This window comes from Salmo trutta, chromosome 40, assembly GCF_901001165.1.
Source record: "Salmo trutta chromosome 40, fSalTru1.1, whole genome shotgun sequence".
Taxonomy (NCBI): Eukaryota; Metazoa; Chordata; class Actinopteri; order Salmoniformes; family Salmonidae; genus Salmo; species Salmo trutta.
Window position 1 is genome coordinate 2,279,284 of NC_042996.1, and position 21,840 is coordinate 2,301,123.

General features: G+C 42.7%; 2 protein-coding genes and 2 long non-coding RNA genes across 5 annotated transcripts in view; 3 read left to right on the plus strand and 1 right to left on the minus strand.

Annotated features, from left to right (window-relative positions):
• Positions 1-1,024, plus strand: part of LOC115180356 (uncharacterized) — a 1,556-nt gene extending 532 nt beyond the window's left edge. Inside the window, exons 2-3 of the long non-coding RNA XR_003873061.1 lie at positions 693-824; positions 926-1,024. This is a non-coding gene — a long non-coding RNA (uncharacterized LOC115180356). The remainder of the gene's footprint in view (positions 1-692; positions 825-925) is intronic.
• LOC115180355 (cytidine monophosphate-N-acetylneuraminic acid hydroxylase-like) overlaps positions 1-6,750 on the minus strand; it is a 22,410-nt gene extending 15,660 nt beyond the window's left edge. The window contains exons 1-4 of one of the 2 annotated variants that reach the window (XM_029742402.1): positions 6,647-6,750; positions 1,862-2,088; positions 1,537-1,628; positions 672-781 (exon numbers count right to left, since the gene is read on the minus strand). In XM_029742402.1, the coding sequence (XP_029598262.1) occupies positions 672-781; positions 1,537-1,628; positions 1,862-2,067 (408 nt within the window). In that variant the 5' untranslated portion in view covers positions 2,068-2,088; positions 6,647-6,750. Of the gene's footprint in view, positions 1-671; positions 782-1,536; positions 1,629-1,861; positions 2,560-6,646 lie in introns of those variants that run through there. The other variant, XR_003873060.1, reaches the window with a different exon arrangement.
• On the plus strand, positions 6,666-7,259 carry LOC115180357 (uncharacterized). The gene is made up of 2 exons (XR_003873062.1): positions 6,666-6,728; positions 6,944-7,259. It is a non-coding gene; the product is annotated as an uncharacterized LOC115180357 (long non-coding RNA).
• A 4,773-nt stretch (positions 7,260-12,032) lies between these two features.
• Positions 12,033-17,092, plus strand: LOC115180285 (uncharacterized). The gene is made up of 6 exons (XM_029742253.1): positions 12,033-12,171; positions 12,463-12,689; positions 12,954-13,026; positions 13,241-13,331; positions 13,849-13,958; positions 16,221-17,092. Exons 1-6 carry the CDS (start codon positions 12,033-12,035, stop codon positions 16,529-16,531), a joined length of 951 nt encoding a protein of 316 aa, XP_029598113.1. The 3' UTR covers positions 16,532-17,092.
• Positions 17,093-21,840: the final 4,748 nt, after the last annotated feature.

Consider the following 21,840-nt stretch of genomic DNA (forward strand, 5'->3'; position numbering starts at 1 on the left):
GCCTTTCAGGTGAGAACACACCCTCAGACCTCACATTATAAAGCTTGGCACTGCAGCCTTTCAGGTGAGAACACACCCTCAGATCTCACATTATAAAGTTTGGCACTGCAGCCTTTCAGGTGAGAACCCACCCTCAGATCTCACATTATAAAGCTTGGCACTGCAGCCTTTCAGGTGAGAACCCACCCTCAGATCTCACATTATAAAGCTTGGCACTGCAGCCTTTCAGGTGAGAACACACCCTCAGACCTCACATTATTAAAGTGGTGATGAGATCAAAGATGATTCAAAGATTTTGTAGACACACAACTCTCGGTTATCATTTTAAGGCTAATATTTGATTCACTCCGGGTAATTACTAACTAGCCTTGGATCATAGCTAGTGTTTGTGTTCTTGTCACAAATTTGTGACTGAACAACACGGGAATGTGTTCCAGATTAGTTTCAACCAGCCTGGTGAAGACATCTTTTTCATGACGAGACCAAGATCACAACCAGATCAAGACATATTTTTCTGACCATAACAAAACGTCTTTATACAACCAGTATCCATCCTGACCATGACATCATGTAAGATGTCATAATGTAATTGCAACCAGTTTTGCCCACTGGGAAAGGCCTCAGATCTGTCCAGCCGTGGGTGTGTGGTGTGTGTGACGCTCTGTACTCACAGTCACCTCTCCCTCCTGCAGTTCCTGTGGCTCCTGGGGATCTACCGACCAGGGGTCCCAGGCGATCACCTCCTCGAGCTGAAGACCACCGTCGTCTGTCTTCACGACGTCTGCGTTAGCAAAATCAAGCCAAAGTCAAAACTCTTCCGATGAGTAATCAAATTAATTACTTCTATTTGACTATCTTAATGTACATATAGACATATTAAACATCTGACTTATTATTTACACTGTGTTCCTCATGTCATTTTTAGACGGCCAAAGGAATGGACAGCTGGAGCTGGGCACTCAACCAACAGGACGCTGAACAGCTTCCACCTCCAAGTCATAAGACTGCTAAATAGTTAGTTAGCCAATAGCGACCCGGACTATCTGCATTGACCCTTTTTGGACTAACTCTTTTGACTCATCACATACACTGCTGTTACTGTTTATTATCTATCCTGTTGCCTAGTCACTTTATCTCACCTATATGAACATATCTACCTCAATTACCTCATACCCCTGCACATCTACTCGGTACTGGTACCGCGTGTAACGTTACATAGCCAAGTTATCTTTACTCATTGAGGATTTATTCCTTGTGTTATTTAAAAAAATATATATATATCTTTTTTTCTCTCTGCATTGTTGGGAAGGCCCGTAAGTAAGCATTTCACTGTTAGTCTACATCTGTTGTTTCCGAAGCATGTGACATAACATTTGATTTGATGATCAGTATCACACAATGTGTACAAATATACACAAGTTGTCAGAGAACACAAAAGATTAGACATACCCTTTCATATGACCTAAAATGGCAAATAGACTAATTCAAAAGCCATTCAATAACCTTTCAGGTTGAGGAAATGGCAGCTCAACTTACCCAGCTCATCCTGTGTGAAGCTGTCGGGAGGGTTCACATACTGCATAGTTGAGACGTTCAGCTTCCAGTAGTGTTTTGTACATCGGACCGTCCTGTATCAGAAAAACCTTTCAGTCCCATTGAATAGATATGTTATATCTAAGCCTCGGTATTAAAGAAGAAGTTCAGGATTTTTCAACTTGATGTTAGATGGTTCCTCAGCCTGAAAGTAGTCTATGGGCCAGGAGAAACTGTAATCCATGGTTCAGTATTCTCTAAACAGCCACTACAAACTCCAACTATCTTTAGTTGTAGAGTCCTGAACCTCCCCTTTAAGTCTACTTACCTTCCATCTAAGTCCTCTATGTCTTTGATGAACAGGCCTCCTTGGTGTTTGCATTGGTTCTTGCAGGCCTTCAGCTCTCCATTTTCTTTGTATATGATGTAGCACTTGCCATCATCTGGGCTCTTCTTAAAGTTGATGCCATCTTTGAGTGAGAACACCGCCTCAGAGTCCAGGGACAGCACTGTCTTTGAAGACTGGGCTGTCATTTGAGTGGTTGAATTGAAGTGCTGATGAGAAAAGTAGAGGAGTATATGTGGATGGGACTCGTAAGAAGAATTTACAGATGAACAAAACAGAAGTAATAGATAAAGGCAACAAAAAAATCAATCCAGTTTATTACAAGTTGCAACAGGGAGATACTTCCAGCACAGAACCAGAGAAAATGTCTGACTGGCCTTATATCCTAATCAGCAGACAACTGTCCTGCAAACATCAGCCCCAGAGGCTTGTGGGAAGTCCAAACAACAAGTAAGTGACATTGCTACAGAATCACAGTGTTCAGACAATACAATAATAATCAGTGTGTCCTCGGTCCTTGTATCTCCAGTCTGGCATCAAACACTATCAACAGATGTGAGTTTAATCCATAACATACAGCATCGAGGCTAGTGACCATCAACCCGAGTATCCCAAACAAAACCCTGGAAATCGTGTATTACAGAAAGGGGAAATATATGAATATGCGGTAACACTTTACTTGACATCTAGGGTCATAACCATGTCATAATATGTCATAACAGCTGACATAACTTGTCATAACCTGTCATAATATGCTCATAACACTGTTACATATGTTTAGACCTGTTGTGACATATATTACAATATTTTATGGGTGGTTATGACACATAAGAGTTTCAAAACCCACAAAACCTACCACACAAGGCAAAACATTCCATTACACCATAGCCTACGTGTCAACAGTATTATTTTTTAAATTTACCATATTAAATGATCATTGTAATTGCGCACAAATTGATGTCAGACATGCACTTACCCCAATGCTCTGTTTCTGATGACTGGGATGAATGCAAGAGCAGAAGCAGGACAAGACATCCTCTTTTTGACAGATGACTGATATAAAGGCATGTACGTGACAGGCCTATCTGGCTTATGTGATTATGATGGTCATAATGCTTCTTGACAGTGTCAAAGTGTATTTTCTTAGTCCAAGTAAAGTGACACAGGATGGTCTTAATTTTATATGACAGTGTCATAAAATGTATTTCCTACAAGGTGTTTAAAATATGATAGAGAGAAAGAGCAAGAGGCCTGAACCTACATTTTAGACAATAGCACAGATTGAAAGAACGAAACATTATACCGTTATATTTACATGTTCATGGTTAGTTCAAATGACTAATATCTAGATTCAAACAAATGTCCGTTCCTCATAGAGTACTGTGACACTTTGGGAACTAAATATTACATTGCAATGTATGGAATTATCAGGAGCTGACCTGGGTACAAATACATGCATATTTATATTTCAAATACTTATTTTATGTGTGAATATGAGTATTATGTGGTCAAAATTCGCTACCTCTTTTAACATTTCCTACAAATAGCCTACTATCTGAAAACTATTTTCAAATATTGTTTCCAAACACATTCTTCCAAATACCCTAGGAACAAACAGAAAGTGGGTTCAAATGCATAGAGTATTTCAATATTTTTATATTTCAATATTTTCAAATGCAGAAAAATGCTTTTCAAGTGTATTTCCAAATACATTCCAATATTCAACTACTTGTATTTTGAAGTAAATACTGACTTCGAAATGTCTTTGAAAGTTATTGAAATACCTCAAATTTGAACATTGGTCTGATTAGGAGACTATTTTTTGGTTGTAAGAGCAATCATCCTCAATTCATTGTTTTTTTTATTTCAGCTCATATGACTGAAATTCATCCAAAGTTAACTTGTAAACTTGAAATTCAATTAACAGTTTCACAGAGTTCACAGAGCTTAATTTGTGTAAACTACTGTCACGTAGTGTTAGTTGGTCAGGACGTGGCAGGGGGATGTTTGTTTTGTGTTGTTGAGATTTTTGGGTTAGTTCTATGTTATGTATTTCTATGTTTGATTTTCTAGTATGTCTATTTCTATGTGGTAATTGTTTGGGATTGGTCTCTAATTGGAGGCACCTTTATCTCGTTTCCTCTGATTAGAGGCCATATTTAAGTAGGGGTTTTTGTCTTGTGTTTTGGTGGGTGGTTGTTTCTATGTATAGCTGTGTAGCCTTACAGGACTGTTGTTCATTTTCTTGTTTTGTTTAGTGTTCACGTTTAAAATAAATATGTAAGTATGGACACTTACCACGCTGCGTATTGGTCCGATGATTTCTCCTCATCAGAAGACGAAGAATGTGACAGAACCACCCACCAAGAAAGGACCAAGCAGTGGAAGAGGGAGCAACAGAGGAGCGACTTGGTCATGGACCTGGGAGGAGATCCTGGATGGGGCAGGACCATGGCACCAGGTTGGGGAGTACCAGCGCCCATAGGAGGAGCTGGAGGCAGCAAAGGCTGAGCGTCGGAGGTACGAGGCACTATATCCTCCATTTCAGGAGGTGAGGAGTGGAAGAGGGAGCAACAGAGGAGCGACTTAGAGTCATGGACCTGGGAGGGGCACACGGGGAGTTGGAGTAAGTCAGGCAATAGGCCTGAACCAACTCCTCATGCTTATTAAAGGGAGCGACGGATCGAGAAAGCACCGAGCTATGCGGAAATGCGCACTATATTGCCCAGACGCATTCAAAAGCCGGTGCAATCGGTGAAAGCTCCTCAGTATGGCCAGGCTATGTTGAGCACTCAGCCAGGAAGGGTTGTGCAAGCCGTATGCTCCAGACCTTCAGTGCATCTCCAGGGTCCAGTTTACCCTGTTCCTGCTCCTCGCACTAGCCCTGTGGTGCGTGTCACAAGTCTGGCGCCTCCTAAGCCAGTTCCACGGACCAGGCCTCATGTGCATCAGCCCAGTCCAGTACGTCCTGTTCCTGCTCCTCACACTAGCCTTGAGGGGCGTGTCACCAGTCTGGTACCTCCAGTGCCAGCCCCACGCATCAGGCCTCCAGTGCGCCAGCCCAGTCCAGTACGTCCTGTTCCCGTTCCCCGCACTCATCCTCCAGTGCGCCTTCATAACCCGGTACAGCCAGTGCCTGCTATGAGCACTTGGCCTCAAGCGACACCCGCCAGTCCGGCGCAGCCAGAGTCGCCCGCCAGTCCGGCGCAGCCAGAGTCGCCCGCCAGTCCGGCGCAGCCAGAGTCGCCCGCCAGTCCGGCGCAGCCAGAGTCGCCCGCCAGTCCGGCGCAGCCAGAGTCGCCCGCCAGTCCGGCGCAGCCAGAGTCGCCCGCCTGTCCGGCGCAGCCAGAGTCGCCCTCCAGTCCGGCGCAGCCAAAGTCGCCCTGCAGCCTAGAGCCTACAGAGACGGTCAGCAACCCAGAATCTATTGCGGGGGTGGGCAGGTTAGGTTGGGGACTAGGTCCGGAGCCACCTCAGTAGGGGGAAGTATTGGGGAAGGGGGGGTGTTTGCACAGGAATTTGAAGTTTAGACCCAGATGAGTCTTTCTTTGTGCATTTGCATTGAGCAGTGAACGAATTGTTGGTGCTTAACAAGAAGAAACAAGTGTTTGCCTCAGGAAATCCACACGAAAGAAAATAGGTACAGAGAGAGATGAAGAAAGAGATAAAAAAGGTGAGATGCCAGTACAAGGATAAGGTGCAACAGATAATGTCACAGGGAGACTCTCCAGTACAAGGATAAGGTGCAACAGATAATGTCACAGGGAGACTCTCCAGTAGAAGGATAAGGTGCAACAGATAATGTCACAGGGAGACTCTCCAGTACAAGGATAAGGTGCAACAGATAATGTCACAGGGAGACTCTCCAGTACAAGGATAAGGTGCAACAGATAATGTCACAGGGAGACTCTGCCTGGATGGGCATTAAGAATATGGCAAATGCCCCCTTCAAAGCGAGGCAACGTATTTAATCCACACCCGGATGAGAGGATGTGCCTCTCTACAGCCAATGAACTAATCAAGTTGTTCACCCGCCCTGAAGCAGGGGGCGGCCCCGCTCCCCCTTCCTGTGTAAAGGAGGATGTCATGGAGGATGTCATTGTCATCAATGAGGTAGTCGTACCAGTGTTCAAAAGCACTGGAGCACGAAAGAGCCCGGGGCCTGATAACATAAGTGGTCGTGTCTTGAAACACTGTTCCACTCAGCTGAGCGGTGTCTTCTGCAGTGTCTTCTGCTCTTCTTCTAGCGGTCCCTGGATACATTGGAAATTCCATCTCTATGGAAAAAAATCTATTATTATACCTGTCTCAAAAACCTCTCATCCATCTGCATCAAATGACTACAGACCTGTCTCTCTTACCTCTATCTTGATTAAATCTCTTAGAAAGATCATCAAGACATACATCATCAACACCACCAGACACCTTGACCCCCTCCAATTTGCACACCGGTCAGAGAGAGGAACAGATAATGCCAACCTCTAGCTCTTACATCTGGTGAACATGCATTTGGAGGGCAGTAAAACCCATGTGTGTATCATGGTCACAGATTTCTCCTCAGCATTTAACACAATTAATCCATTGGTCCTCGCGTTCAGACTGAGAGGAGACTTCGGACTTGATGCTATGCTTATCACATGTGTCACGGCTCCTCCTCTGCTGTGCAGGGGTGGTTCCCCCTGCAGGCAGAGGAGGGTCGTTAGTGATTGCAGCTGGTGTGATTGGAGCCACCTGGGCTCAGGGTATTTAACCAACTGCTCCACTAACCTCTGTCTGGTCTGTCTGGTCTGTCTCCTCGCTGAGCTTCTGGCTCGCTGGGCTTGCTCTCTCTTTCTCCCTGCTCCTCCAGGTATGATCCGGTTTTGTTTGTTCCTTTGTAGATGTATTTAGTTTCCACTCAGTCATGTTTACACATACATATTCACGCATCCATGCACCTTACATTATGACATTTCCACACCTCATTCCTTTTTCTTTGTTTATAGTTAATAGTTTTGTTTTATAATAAAGAACGTTTTGAATTGGCCTATACCAGTTGTCGATGTCCTCTAATTTTTGCCACAGGCTATGAGCCGGCCTGTGACACATGGATCACCAACTTCCTAACTGATAAGTGTCAGCAGGTACGAGTTGGCAACACACTCTCTGAGGTGCGCACTGCTTCATTTGGAACCCCCCAGGGCAGTGTTCTTTCACCAGTACTATACATACTGTATACAGACAGCTGCCAGAGCCAGTTCCCAGGCCGCCTCCTGATCAAATATGCTGACGACACTTTGTTCACTCTACTTGAAGGGGATAAGACAGAGCACGGATCGGCTCTGAATGATTTTAATGTTTGGTTTGAGTCATCCCATCTAAAATTAAATGCATAAAAAAACAAAGGACTTGGTGATTGACTTTCGAAGGAACACGACTATGCACACACCATCGCTGATCCATTGTGAGCCCATTGAAATAGTGGAGGAGCACAAATACCTTGGGCTAGTCACTGACAACAAGCTGTCCTGGGATCAGTATAGTGGCGCTATTTTGAAGAAAGGCCAACAGACTGTATTTCCTACGGAAACAGTACTTTTAGAATGTTGATCTAACCATCATGGTTCTCTATTATAAATCATTCATTGAGATCATTCTGTCCTACTACTTGACCTGCTGGTTTGGGAATATCAGAGTTGTACAGAAAAATAGGTTCTGAAAGATAGTCAGGACTTGCAGGAAAATCATGGGGCAGCAACAGCAGGAACTGTCATCTCTCTACCTGGGCAGAGCCCTCCAGAAGGCTAATAAAATAGTGGTTGGCTCTTCCCATCCATTCCACTCCGAATACCAGCTCCTTCCCTCTGGATGCAGGTACAGACTACCGAAAGTTACAAAAAATAGGGCCAAGTACTTTTATTCCAAATGCAATTCTGCAACTTAATAAAATATTGGACTAATTGCACTTGGCACTTGCACTATGAAACTGCACTTACCCTGCCTAATTGCTTGGAAATATCCTTTGCTATTTAAAAAAAATGTTTTAAATGTGATAATTTTATGACTGCGGCAAAATAAATTGCCCCCCTGGGGACATGAAGGTTTTCTGAATCTGAAATTATTACTATACAAAAGTGACATCATTGTTTATGTAACAAATTTTTTTGAAATCCAGAAAGTGAACAAACGTTATTTTTTTTTTAAATGAGCATCTTTTAACATCAAGTATTTTAGGAGAAAACATTTTGTTCAATAATTAAATAGCCTGATATAATAACTGTGACACAAAGTAAAAGGAAATAGATTAAGACAAAAAGGTCAATAGGGGTGTTAGTTATGCACTAGTACTAGTTGTGTGTGTGTGTGTGTGTGTGTGTGTGTGTGTGTGTGTGTGTGTGTGTGTGTGTGTGTGAATGCTCATGGAACAGGTGTTTGACCTAGGCGTGTGTGTGTTTGTGCTCACAGGATAGGTTTTGTGACTTGCCTCAAGCTATTTTATGTTTTCCACATGACTGGTTGGTGTCATGAAGCAGTGCCTGACATGCAGGGAAGTATTGAAGGTTGTGAATTAAAAGTAGTAGTGGTAGTAATAGGGTTGTCATTGGCTATGGGTTAGTTAAAGTGAGTTGTTTTGGGGTGGTTTGTAGGTGTGGAGTTATTATAATGGGTTATAATGGAGTAGTATTGTAGGCTAGAGTGAGTACTATAACATTATAAGCCATAGAATGTCTTTTTAAGCTCTAAAAATGTTTTAGTTTCAACAACCTGTAAGTTCTGTGGCAGCGATTTCAGTTAAGAATGTTGAAGCCTGCATTCCATAATTGAAATGAATGGGGATACAACAAGCGTTATAGTGTATAAAGCATGAATGGTAGCAAAAATCTGTATTGAAGCAATCTAAGTTCAGTCAGTCTGCAAATTTCAGCATTTGGTTGGTATTTGTAGTTTAAATGTTTCAAGAGCTGTTGGCGAATCAAGTACTTCCCATTGTAGCCTATGGAGTGCTTATGCTAATTAGATTTGTTTTACATTTTAGTAATTTAGCAGACGGTCTTATTCAGAGAGACTTACAGTAGTGAGTGCATACATTTTAATACTTTTTCGTATTGTTGAAGCCTGCATTCCATCATTGAAATGAATGGGGATATAACAAGCCTAACAGTGTATAAAGCATGAATGGTAGCAAAAATCTGTGTTGAAGCAATCTAAGTTCAGTCAGTCTACACATTTCAGCGTGGTTATAGTTGAAAGAGTATAAATGGTATCAAAAAGCTGTATGCAAGCAACCTATTCCAGAGATGTCTGGCATCAGTCTGTAGCCCTAATTATCTATCACCTTCTCCGAAGGGCCCGTGGGTTTGATGATAAAGAGTCAGGTAACATTTAAATTCCTTTCTGTAGTTTAATCCTTCCAAGTAGCAGCTATCAGATTTTCTTATATTTACTTCTATTGTGAGTTGGCCAAGTAGTGCAGGGGAACATCCTGACTGGATTTGTATTTGGGCAAAATTCAATATTATTAAATCATCCTGTTAAAATGTTCTAAGATATAATTAAACAATGTGCGATCTAGGACTATTGTTAACAAAGAAGTGGATGCACTAGTTTTGTGTGTGTGTGTGTGTGTGTGTGTGTGTGTGTGTGTGTGTGTGTGTGTGTGTGTGTGTGTGTGTGTGTGTGTGTGTGTGTGTGTGTGTGTGTGTGTTTTCACTCCAGGTCAATGGGTGGCAGTAACATTCACTAGGTTAACTCAACTACAGTAACTGAAGAAGCCGCATTAATAAACACATTCTCAATCAAGGAAGTCACACAATAAGAGCTGTTAATCTTGCGTTTATGGTCATGTTGCAGCAGTGTGTAGGAAGGAGGTGAGTAGGAGATTTGTGCCAGCACAGAGGGAGGGATAGGCCAACGAGTGATTTATGCTTCAGTAAGGTTGGCTTCTTAGCGTTCATATCAATGGTTATCAACTGTACCACAGAAATGAAACGTAAATTACAGAAAATAGATGTTGTGGTGGCAGCTGCAGAGACATATTTGGCTAAACGAAATTTGACTTCAGAAGAGTTCCAGGGTGTGTTGAGGGCTGGTGTCCCGTCCTCCCAGGCCGTTGGCATGGTGCAGGAGCAGATAGGGTGAAAGTAGTGGAATGGGGCAGTGGGTTTTTAATGAGTGTAGGTGGTGGTGTCTAGGGCGTGATTTCACTTCCTTAGAGGAAGAGGACTAATGAAGGTAATAATGTAAAAAAAATATCAACGCACCGTGCAACGATTTCCAAGATTTGACTGAGTTACAGTTCATAAGGAAATCAGTCAATTGAAATAAATGAATTAGGCCCTAATCTATGGATTTCACATGACTGGGGATGCAGATATGCATCTGTTGGTCACAGATACCTTTAAAAAAAAAGCCATGGGCGTGGATCAGAGAAGCAGTCAGTATCTGTTCTGACCACAATTTGCCTCACGCAGCGCAACACATCTCATTCGCATCGAGTTGATCAGGATGTTGATTGTGGCCTGTGGAATGTTGTCCAACTCTTCTTCAATGGCTGTGTGAAGTTCAGCTTCCAGGAATTATGTGCTGATCCTTGTGACATGGGGCCATGCAGTGTGATGCTGTGATGATGAGGTGATGGCGGCAGATGAATGGCATGATAATACATAGGTGGAAAAGCTACCCAATTGTCATACTTGAGCAAAAGTAAAGATACCTTAATAGAAAATGACTCAAGTAAAAGTGAGTCACCCAGTAAAATACTACTTGAGTAAAAGTCTAAAAGTATTTGGTTTTAAATATACTTAAGTATCAAAAGTAAATGTAATTGCTAAAATATACTTCATTATCAAAAGTAAAAGTACAAATAATTTCAAATTCCTTATAATAAGCATACTAGATGGCACTGTTCTTGTTATTTTTATTTACTGGAAAGCCAGGGGCACACTCCAACACTCAGACATAATTTACAAATTAAGTGTGTTTAGTGAGTCCGCCAGATCAGAGCAGTAGGGATGACCAGGGAGGTTCTCTTGATAAGCGCGTGAATTGGACCATTTTCCTGTCCTGCTAAGCATTCATAATGTAACGAGTACTTTTGGGTGTCAGGGAAAATGTGAGTAAAAAGTACATTTCTTTAGAAATGTAGTTAAGTAAAAATATAAATAGTAAACTACTTGAGTAATACTTTAAAGTATTTTTACTTAAGTACTTTACACCACTGGGCCTCAGGATCTCGTCACGGTAACTTTGTGCATCGAAATTGCAATCGATAAAGTGCAATTGCTTAAGCCTGTCCATACCTTAACCCCACCGCCACCATGGTGCACTTTGTTAACATCCACAAACCCCTCACCCACACGACGCCATACATATGGTCTGCAGTTGTGAGGCCAGTTGGACACACTGCCAAATTCTCTAAAACGATGTTGGAGGCGACTTATGGTAGAGAAATTAACTTTCAATTATCTGGCAACATCACTGGTGGACATTCCCGCAGTCAGCATGCCAATTGCACACTCCCTCAAAACTTGAGACATTTGTTTGAGACATTTGTGCCATGTTTTGTTTGACAAAACTGCATATTTTAGAGTGGCCTTTTATTTTCCCCAGCACAAGGTGCACCGGTGTATTGAGCATGTTTTTTAATCAGCTTATTGACATGCCATACCTGTCAGGTGGATGGATTATCTTGGCAAAGGAGAAACCCACCCTCTGTTAACTAACAGGGATTTAAACAAATGTGTGCACAACATTTGAGAAACTTGTTGTGCTTACGGAACATTTCTGGGATCTTTTATTTCAGCTCATGAAACATGGGACCGACACTTTACATGTTGCATATATATTTGTATCAGAATAGATAGGCCGTGACTGGCCTCACACTCCAGTACAATAGGTGGCGGTGTATACACCTAAAAGTTGGATGCGATCCGTCAACCAAATCCTGAAGAAGATGACGACGAAGAAGAAGCAGCTGTTTATCTTCAGTCAGCACCGTTCATATGTACCTCAATAGTCAGCACAGGATTTACGTGGTTTTCAGCTTGAAGTGGCAATGAGTCAGTTTCCCTTCTGCTTAATAGCCTAGAAACGCTAAAGATTCGGTGTTGCACGTCTGGACCAAAGGCTCCGGTTGTTTTCGTCGCTGTTCTGGTGCTTTACGGTGCAGAAGGATATGGTTTTCTCATCGTCCCAGCAAGTGGTTGTCGCATTTACGGCGGTGTTGTTTGCGTTTGTGGTGTTCCCTAAAATGTTCGGCGTAGGATCCGGAGCCAAGGAAACAAGAGGTTTTGATGCACGCTACAACAGAAAGGGTAGCATGAATTTTAAAATAGTATTTGAATTGGCAATGTGACTGCACCGTCATAATGTGTAGGCCTAGCCTATGCAATGTGTTGCTCCTGCCGTGGCATATTTGTTTAGTAGCCTAACGTTTTACTATGTTCAAAATTGTCAAACTTATTTAAAACAAGATATCTGTCTATTTGCAAAAGTGTGCAACATCGTAGCCTCTTAAGGATTTAGCAATAAGACAACTGTCATGAATAGGCCTGTTCATCATCATCATCATCACCATCGTCTAATTCTGTCATGTTATTTCTCAGCGGGTCCGGGACCAGGTGCAGTGAGAGGGCAGCCGGTCAACAAGAACACGCCTGGCTCCATGAACAAAGCTCAGACCCTGGAGAACATGCAGCAGATGAAGGTGATGATGGAGCAGGAGATGAAGGGTGACAAATACAAAACCAACAGCAACAAGGGCTACGTGTTCACGCTGATGCCGCTCTACGCCATCGGAGTCGGCCTCTTTGCAGCGTACAAATTTCTGAAGGTATAGGCTGGAGCAGGAATTCCACCATTGAAAAACGTTGTAGCAGTGATGATTGTGATGGGGTTGCATGGGGATATTTAAACATGCATAGACAGACAGACAGCCAGCCAGCGAGCGAGTGAGTGAGCGGGCGGGATTGGAGTAAAGTTGATTGCTAATCAGAGCAAATGTGATTGTGTGAACTATGGTAATACTGTCAGTCTGAGCCTGAGTGGACTAAACACACATACGGCTCAGACTTTTGATATCTCCCTTCTCTCTAAGATCAAGTCTGCAGATGACTCCCAAGCCCAAAAGAACAAGGATGCCAAAGGTCCCAAGAAGTCGGAGGAGACAGGTGTGTGCTGTGTCCATGTGGTGTGCCAAAAGGGTCTGTTTGCATACCTATGTTTATCTTACCCATCATGCAGATGCTTTTTTACATGGTTTTACATGGTGGTGGTTTGTCTCTTTTCAAAGAGAACCAGCTGTTTGTTTTACATGGTGGCTTTGTCTCTTTCCATAGAGAACCAGCTGTTTGTTTTACATGGTGGCTTTGTCTCCTTCCATAGAGAATCAGCTTACAGAGCTGGAGCAGCGGCTAGCGCAAACAGAGAAGATGCTCAACTCCATTCTCACCCAACTGGACCCATTGACAAGTTGGTAAGTCAGCCAACTGACCCATAAACCACAGAGCTCCGGTTTGTCTTCTGTTTCTGTGTAATAGTGCTCTGTAAATAATACCCCATGTAAATAAATACATGTCCGTCGTGATTAAGACCAGTTTATCCAGACCAGGTAGTAATAGCAGTTATTAGGGGATGTTGCATGGTCTTGATAAACTGTTGACACTATTGACCCTGCTGAATCTAAGAGGGTTTAAGGTAATGGGATTCTGGGGTGTGTTGACCAGGCACCAAATGGGAGATAGTGTCTTACCGAAGCACATTTCTGTATCAACTGGGTGTTGGGTGAAGTGGCCCCTAGGGCCTAGACCTCGATTATATTTGAGTCTCAGTTTGGCATTTCCCTGACTAATGGTTAAGGTTAGGATTGGGGAAGCTGATCCTAGATCTGTCCCTAGAGAAACTCCACCCCGGAGCTATAAACTGAACCTGCGTTTCCCAGAGGTATGTCCTCAGTGACCCTGCTCTCTCCTGGCCCTTTCGCTCCTCTCCAGTGTCAAGTCTGTGGCCCAGGAACAGAAGAACGAGATCATGTCCCAACTCCAGTCCATCCGCCACCTGATGAAGAAGAGAAGCATGGACTGTCCACCCCTTAACATTGAAGGTATGTGGCCCCACCTCCTGCCGGGACATGTTCATTAGGCACCAAATGGAAGAAAACAGACAAATAGGGACTACTTTGGGTTTCATTTATCAAAGGTGCGTACGCAAAACAAAAAGACTAAACCTTAGGTTCTGCAAGTTTTTTCCAGCTATGGTTGGTATTTATCATATTTGAACTTGACAGGAAAGTGTACGTATCTCCACACATCTCAGACTCTGGACTGTGGTTGGTATTTATCATATTTGAACTTGACAGGAAAGTGTACGTATCTCCACACACATCTCAGACTCTGGACTGTGGTTGGTATTTATCATATTTGAACTTGACAGGAAAGTGTACGTATCTCCACACATCTCAGACTCTGGACGGTATTTATCATATTTGAACTTGACAGGAAAGTGTACGTATCTCCACACATCTCAGACTCTGGACTGTGGTTGGTATTTATCATATTTGAACTTGACAGGAAAGTGTACGTATCTCCACACATCTCAGACTCTGGACGGTATTTATCATATTTGAACTTGACAGGAAAGTGTACGTATCTCCACACACATCTCAGACTCTGGACTGTGGTTGGTATTTATCATATTTGAACTTGACAGGAAAGTGTACGTATCTCCACACATCTCAGACTCTGGACGGTATTTATCATATTTGAACTTGACAGGAAAGTGTACGTATCTCCACACATCTCAGACTCTGGACTGTGGTTGGTATTTATCATATTTGAACTTGACAGGAAAGTGTACGTATCTCCACACATCTCAGACTCTGGACGGTATTTATCATATTTGAACTTGACAGGAAAGTGTACGTATCTCCACACACATCTCAGACTCTGGACGGTATTTATCATATTTGAACTTGACAGGAAAGTGTACGTATCTCCACACACATCTCAGACTCTGGACGGTATTTATCATATTTGAACTTGACAGGAAAGTGTACTTATCTCCACACATCTCAGACTCTGGACTGTGGTTGGTATTTATCATATTTGAACTTGACAGGAAAGTGTACGTATCTCCACACACATCTCAGACTCTGGACGGTATTTATCATATTTGAACTTGACAGGAAAGTGTACTTATCTCCACACATCTCAGACTCTGGACTGTGGTTGGTATTTATCATATTTGAACTTGACAGGAAAGTGTACGTATCTCCACACATCTCAGACTCTGTCTACACACAACTTCTTGTCGTTGAAGAATTGTATTGCAAGCAAATATTGTTATTTTGTGGAAGCTGCGTTGCTTGGTGACACCGGAATTACTGTAATTACTAACAATGCTGATAAACACAAAGTGTAATGATAAAACAGATTTTCCGTTGGTAAGGAGATCGCTGGGCATGTATATTTATTATGCAAATCAATCATATTGCAGGACATCTGTCCTTTTCTGACATGAATGGTTTATTCCTGCTACTATAGGACAAATAATTACCATTCAATAGGTTAAGCTACCTGACAGGAAATAGACTGGCAGCCTAGGCTATTTCAAGTATTTAACAGTAGGCTATGGAGTATTACCGTGCAGGAGTGTGACCTCATAACATGTTTAATCTCAGAGCCTATACCAAGGCAGGAGATAGAAACAATCTATTGATCAACAAAATATTGAACAACAGTTGGTCTTTTGTGTTGAAGCAGTGTGGGCTGTAGCACTTAGTTTTACATTTCTCAAATAGACAGTCAATCTTGCGGAATTCGCAGCCAGAGTTTGGGTCTCGCATGTTTAGTTTGAAAAAGATTAAAACATTCTGCCAACGCCTCCACAATTTGTTGCGTACGCAAATTCTAGGCTTTCCACGTGCCCAGAATTTAGTTAGAAATTCAGCACAATAGATAAATGAGGCCCCTGGATAAAAATAAACTATTTTGTTTTCCGTTGCAACAAAAAAATACAAATTTTAAATGTATTCTGTCCTGTTCCCTATTTTATATTACTCTGGTTTTCTTTGTATGGTATCCAAAATGGGCCAGGTTGGAGCACCTCTCTCTCCTGAATGGTTTGGCATTCAGCTCCAAAAAGCAACTTTCTGACCATTTTTTTTACAGTGAACAAACAAGTTTTTTGGGGGGGCAAAATGAACTTTATTTGTCTTGGGGAAAATGACTTGGGCAGCCAGAGTCACACACCCCATCATACATGAGCAGTATTGACATCATGACTCAAACACACCATCCTGAAATGGGGTGTCTATTTGCGGTGACTGTGACGCACAGTCGCAACTTTTCCCTTTTCTGTCTTTCAGAGCCGCAGTGTGAGAGGAACCTGGATGACCTCATCGAGTCTCTGGCAGCCCACAGCGACACCTCGCCAGAGGTGGTCACTCCTGCGGAAGACGATCAAAGTGGTGTTGTGAAAGAGGAGGAGCCAGTCCACCACCAGCAGCACCACCCTGAATCCAAGGATGAGTACTCAGCGACCGATACTGAGGAGGAGGAGGACATGCCCTCCTTGGACGATTCTTGTGAGACAAACATTGAGGACATAGGCCTTGCCCAGAGCATTCCAGAAGAAATGCCTGCAACTGGGCTCAGACGACGCAACAGGCTGGAATGAACAGGAAAAAATTGGGTTGTTTTAAACTGTACATGAATAAAGCCATACATGTATTTTCTCATTCTTAATGGCACTACTGCAGTCTGTTCAATAATGCTCTTGCTTTTGGCTCGCAGTTGAGCTATCAATGTGAAAGGATTTTTTCCAAGGTTGTGTGTGATAAAGGTGATTTTTCTGTGCCATCCCTTAAAGCATAGCAGATCCCTGGCTAGGCCTATGTGTATGGTTAGGGCTTACTCCTGACAAATAAAATCCCCAGAAGCCTAACTCCATATAACCTTTGACTTAGGTCTGGGGCTTTTCCATGTCAGGCCCCAAGTATGAGGCCTGAGTTTTCCATCCTTGAACCAAACGTTAGTTAGTATGTAAAGCACCTGTAAATGTGTTTTCATCACGTGACTGCTGCTTGGAAACCCTGTACATCTCATTATATGCTACCATCTTTTAGAAAGGGTCGTTACGGCCCTAAATATCAGGACTCCAAAGTGTGTGTTGTTATGCAATCTTGCAACTGCCATCCGTACGTCATAGAATAGTCAAAATAATACAAAATGTTAACTATAAATGGCTACATTTAGTTTTGTTCTACTACGTACTCGAGTCCACCAGATACAAGTGCAAGCTTGTGATGTTTGGCTTGTGGTATGATTTGCCTGTTTTCAGACATCTTATGCATGCGTTTTTCTCTGCAACTGATCTTTAATGTCCTGGTGAATACAACTGCATGAGTTATCTTACTAGAGGGAGATGCAGGACAATCATGAATGTATTGATGACGTAGTCTAAATCAGGGCTCTCCAACCCTTTTCCCGGAGAGCTACTGTCCACTGGGTTTCTCTCTCTAACCCTGTTCCTGAAGAGCTACTCTCCAGTAGGTTTCTCTCCAACCCTGTTCCTGGAGAGCTACTGTCCAGTGGGTTTCTCTCCAACCCTGTTCCTGAAGAGCTACTCTCCAGTAGGTTTCTCTCCAACCCTGTTCCTGGAGAGCTACTGTCCAGTAGGTTTCTCTCCAACCCTGTTCCTGAAGAGCTACTATCTAGTGGGTTTCTCTCCAACCCTGTTTCTGGAGAGCTACTGTCCACTGGGTTTCTCTCTAACCCTGTTCCTGAAGAGCTACTGTCCACTGGGTTTCTCTCCAACCCTGTTCCTGAAGAGCTACTGTCCACTGGGTTTCTCTCCAACCCTGTTCCTGGAGAGCTACTGTCCACTGGGTTTCTCTCCAACCCTGTTCCTGAAGAGCTACTGTCCACTGGGTTTCTCTCCAACCCTGTTCCTGAAGAGCTACTGTCCACTGGGTTTCTCTCCAACCCTGTTCCTGGAGAGCTACTCTCCAGTGGGTTTCTCTCCAACCCTGTTTCCGAAGAGCTACTGTCCAGTGGGTTTCTCTTCAACCCTGTTTCCGAAGAGCTACTGTCCAGTGGGTTTCTCTCCAACCCTATTCCTGAAGAGCTACTGTCCACTGGGTTTCTCTCCAACCCTGTTCCTGAAGAGCTACTGTCCACTGGGTTTCTCTCCAACCCTGTTTCCGAAGAGCTACTCTCCAGTAGGTTTCTCTCCAACCCTGTTCCTGGAGAGCTACTGTCCACTGGGTTTCTCTCCAACCCTAATCTAGCACACGTGATCCTAATAATTAGCTGGTTGATAAGGGGAATCCAGTTAGTTTTAACGGGTTTGTTGGAACCTACCGGAGGGTAGCTCTTCAGGAGCAGAGTTGGAGAGCCCTGGTCTGAATTAATTTGCATTATATTCGGGCCTTTGTCCAGTTTTGTAGTTCAGATTAAGCACTATATGTGTATTTAGCCAACACAACCATGCAATGTGCTCTGTTTTATATTTGTTTCCTTTTAAGTATTTTATGTGATCTATTGTTGACTGTAGTTAACACAGAAGTTAGCCTCTAGTTAGCACCAACCCAGTGAAACTACAGGATAGAACAGAAATCAAATCATCTCATTGGTTTCATCTTAAATTGCACCCTACCTATTCCCTATATAGTAGGCCTCTGGTCAAAAGTAGTGCACTATGTAGGGAATATGGTGACATGAACTGTGTAGTAATACTGTACCAGCAATCAAATAATCATGTCTGTGTAGAAATGCTGTACCACAAGACTTTTCAAAACACTGACAAATGTCTTGTCTTGTGATAACTATAGCTTTGGAGCAAATATTTAGCCAACACACAATTCATATATCTGGAAACTATAGAAACACTGCGATGTTTGTCTCCTGTGTGAGAGGTCATTTGTCGACTAACTCTACTTATTTTGTATAGCTGTGCTCTTGGGTATGCATAACTGAGGAACGTTGAAAGATGGGAGAAAATGTTCCACTCCTTACTAGAAAATAAAGGTGCTATGTGGCAACCCTTTTTTTGTGAATATTTACTCCATTTCATGAATCTATTTGATGGATTGATTTGATTTGCAGTATCATTCATACCTCAGGCTGACATGTGGATGAATGAGCTAAGCGCAATAGAGCTTTAAGTCAAAAACCTACCCACAGCAGGCAGTGGATATCTACTGCTATAGTTCCACTGAGAAAAGAGCAGACTGCACTGTGTGTAATGGCCCTCTGTATACAGAAGATGGCGGTAGAGGAACACAATACTTCAACGCAATTCCCCAGAAGAATCTTTGTCAGACGCTCAATACTTTTAGACCTGCTTGTATCTGAGCAAAATCAAAATGTCAGTTCAAATGTAAAACATTTAAACTATTTCCTCTCTACATTGAGAGAGATCACAAATAGTCTGACCGTTGCCTTATATAACAGTATATGCTGCTAACCAGACACTGTTATCCAAAGCAACTTACACTATGTGTATGTCATTCCCTGCAGGAGTTGAACCCACAACCTAATCCTGGATGTTGCTTGCTTCATGCTCTTACCAACTGAGCTATATAGCAGTCAGAACCGCATTGCCTTGACTGAATGTCAGACAAACACTTCAAAAATAATTGACCAGATGTTTTAGCAAGAGGGAAGAATTTTTTAAAGAAATATTAAAATCCCTAAATAATATCCTGAAGCTATATTAGCTAGACATGTACTGTATACTTGTAGCTTAATTGTGAAGGTTCACAGTCATTCACCACAAATGAATATGCCTCTTTTAATTAGCAGAACGCACCTCAGTTTCCATCTAATCAGTTCCAAATTTACCCCAGAGATTCAACCGACTTTCACTGCAATACCCGAGCTTGTCAATTAGTTAAATAAACTTAAATTACACTCAGTGGCAGCAAAGGGAGTCCTTTCACATGTAACCCGTGCTATGATACCAGGGCCGTGTTCATCAGGCACCAGATGTTTTGAGTTACATGCCGTATTGAACACAACCCTGTGGTTCTGCTTGTTGTGGTCCTCTTTTCCACACCCACTAAACCCTGTAAGGAAACTACAGGTTAATAGCTCAACTGACGTCATTTGACATGTAGGGTTCAAATCACTTTCCAAACTTGAATAATGCATAAGAATATGCTGTTTAGCCTAAGGCTTGTTTACACAGCCACCCTAAGGACCCAAAACTGATTTTCATCCTATATCCAGTCTTTTTTTCTGAAAGTCCACACTCAGATTTACATGTGACCCATATCAGATTTGCGTATTCACACTGATGTAGGCTCTGAATGTTCATTTTAAATGTTGGGGTGGTTGTCACGGTAACAGAAGGTACTGTGCAACAAAAGAACACACAAAAGAGCACTTCAGAGCAAAAACATCTGATCTGAGCTTCCGGACAGAGGTCGCATATGGAGGATGGGGTTTGTATCATGATTGGTGCTATAAATCGGAAGTCAAAAGATCCGATTCCATGTGTTTTTTTGTTGTTGCTGTTTACACATTAGGGAGAAGTTCAAATAGGTATCAGATATGCAGAAGATCTGAATTGGGCTGCCTGTGTAAACTTAGCCTAATAGTGGCAGAAGATAGTCACCAAACGGAAGCAAACTATACCAAAACCCTTACTAATTTGGGTTGTGTCCAGAAGTTTATTGTGTTGGTTCACTCAAACTGTCTTAGTATTTGTTTGTTTAATAGTCCACTGTTAATATGATCCCAAACAGTTTTGCATGTCAGTAGTCAGGTTTTCAAGATGGAGCACTTTCAGCCTGACGTTCAGTGGTCCTGTGGGTACACAACTTTTAATCGTTATTCCTTTGTCTGCCAATTTACACTAAACCTGTAGTCTAGGACCCCTGAGACTGAGTAAAGTCCTGAACGTTTCTCAAAGGGCTGGTTTCCCAGACACAGATGAAGCCTAGTCCTCGACTAACCAATTTTTATGGAGATTCTCAATTGACCATGTTTTTTAGTCCAGGACAAGGCTTCATCTGTATCCTGGAAACCAGCACATGGTGTTTGCTGAAGATCTGTGTGGTCTAAAGACACCCATTGTCTGCCAGGGTATTGTCTTGCACTAGTTTGCAATGTAGTCTTTCCTTGATTCTTTGTGTTCTCTCTCCATCCTCTCTCCACCTTTATCTTGGAGGACGAACATAGAACTGTAGATGCTTGTTCATTGGACATCTTAAATGTCAGCAAGCTAGTCCACTGGGAGAGAGAGAGAGCAGGGAGAGCTCACGATCTGGGATAAAATTAGGATAGGCCGAACAGGACGGCACAAAAAGTTCATGCTGAAATGACGGCAAGGAGGTTGTGTGTTTGTGTGTGCGTTCAGGAACACTGCATCTCAGCCTTCACAAGGTCACTTTCTCATAGTTCTGTGAAAGTGTTAGCTGATGTTTGAAAAGGCTTCCTATTGGCAAGGCTTTGCCGATTCAGTAAGCTCTCAGGACTTTGTATAGAATGAATCGCTTCTTAACAGCCTTCTCTATCACAATTGTAACCAATTATCTTTCATTTTCATCCTCAGAGCCAAACTTGTCAAACTCTTTTGAAAAAATGCATTTTTTTGATTTGGCTAATATCCATGAAAACCTTTTAGCTTCCTGACTATAATAATGTCTTTGGTCAAATGGGAGTAGCTTACAGTGAACAAAACATAGTAGTGGTCCTTATGCTGGACGTGAGCCATGTTACAATTCCCATCAAGTGGGTTAACCCTGTCAGCGCGATGTGTATGGTGTTTGCCTTTCAAGCCAACGACCTTTCAAGCCAGCTTCCCTACCCTGCAGTTTGCTATGCTGGTGTCAGAAGTGGGATGGCGGCTTTGAAGCCATCGGAGAGTACAGCCCGGATGTGTGAGGAGGCTGAGCAGTTGAAGCACGGGGACGTGCCTTCCTGTTCGGAGGGGGCAGTGTAGCGATCCTCGCTATATATGAGCCATGTCACAATTCCCAC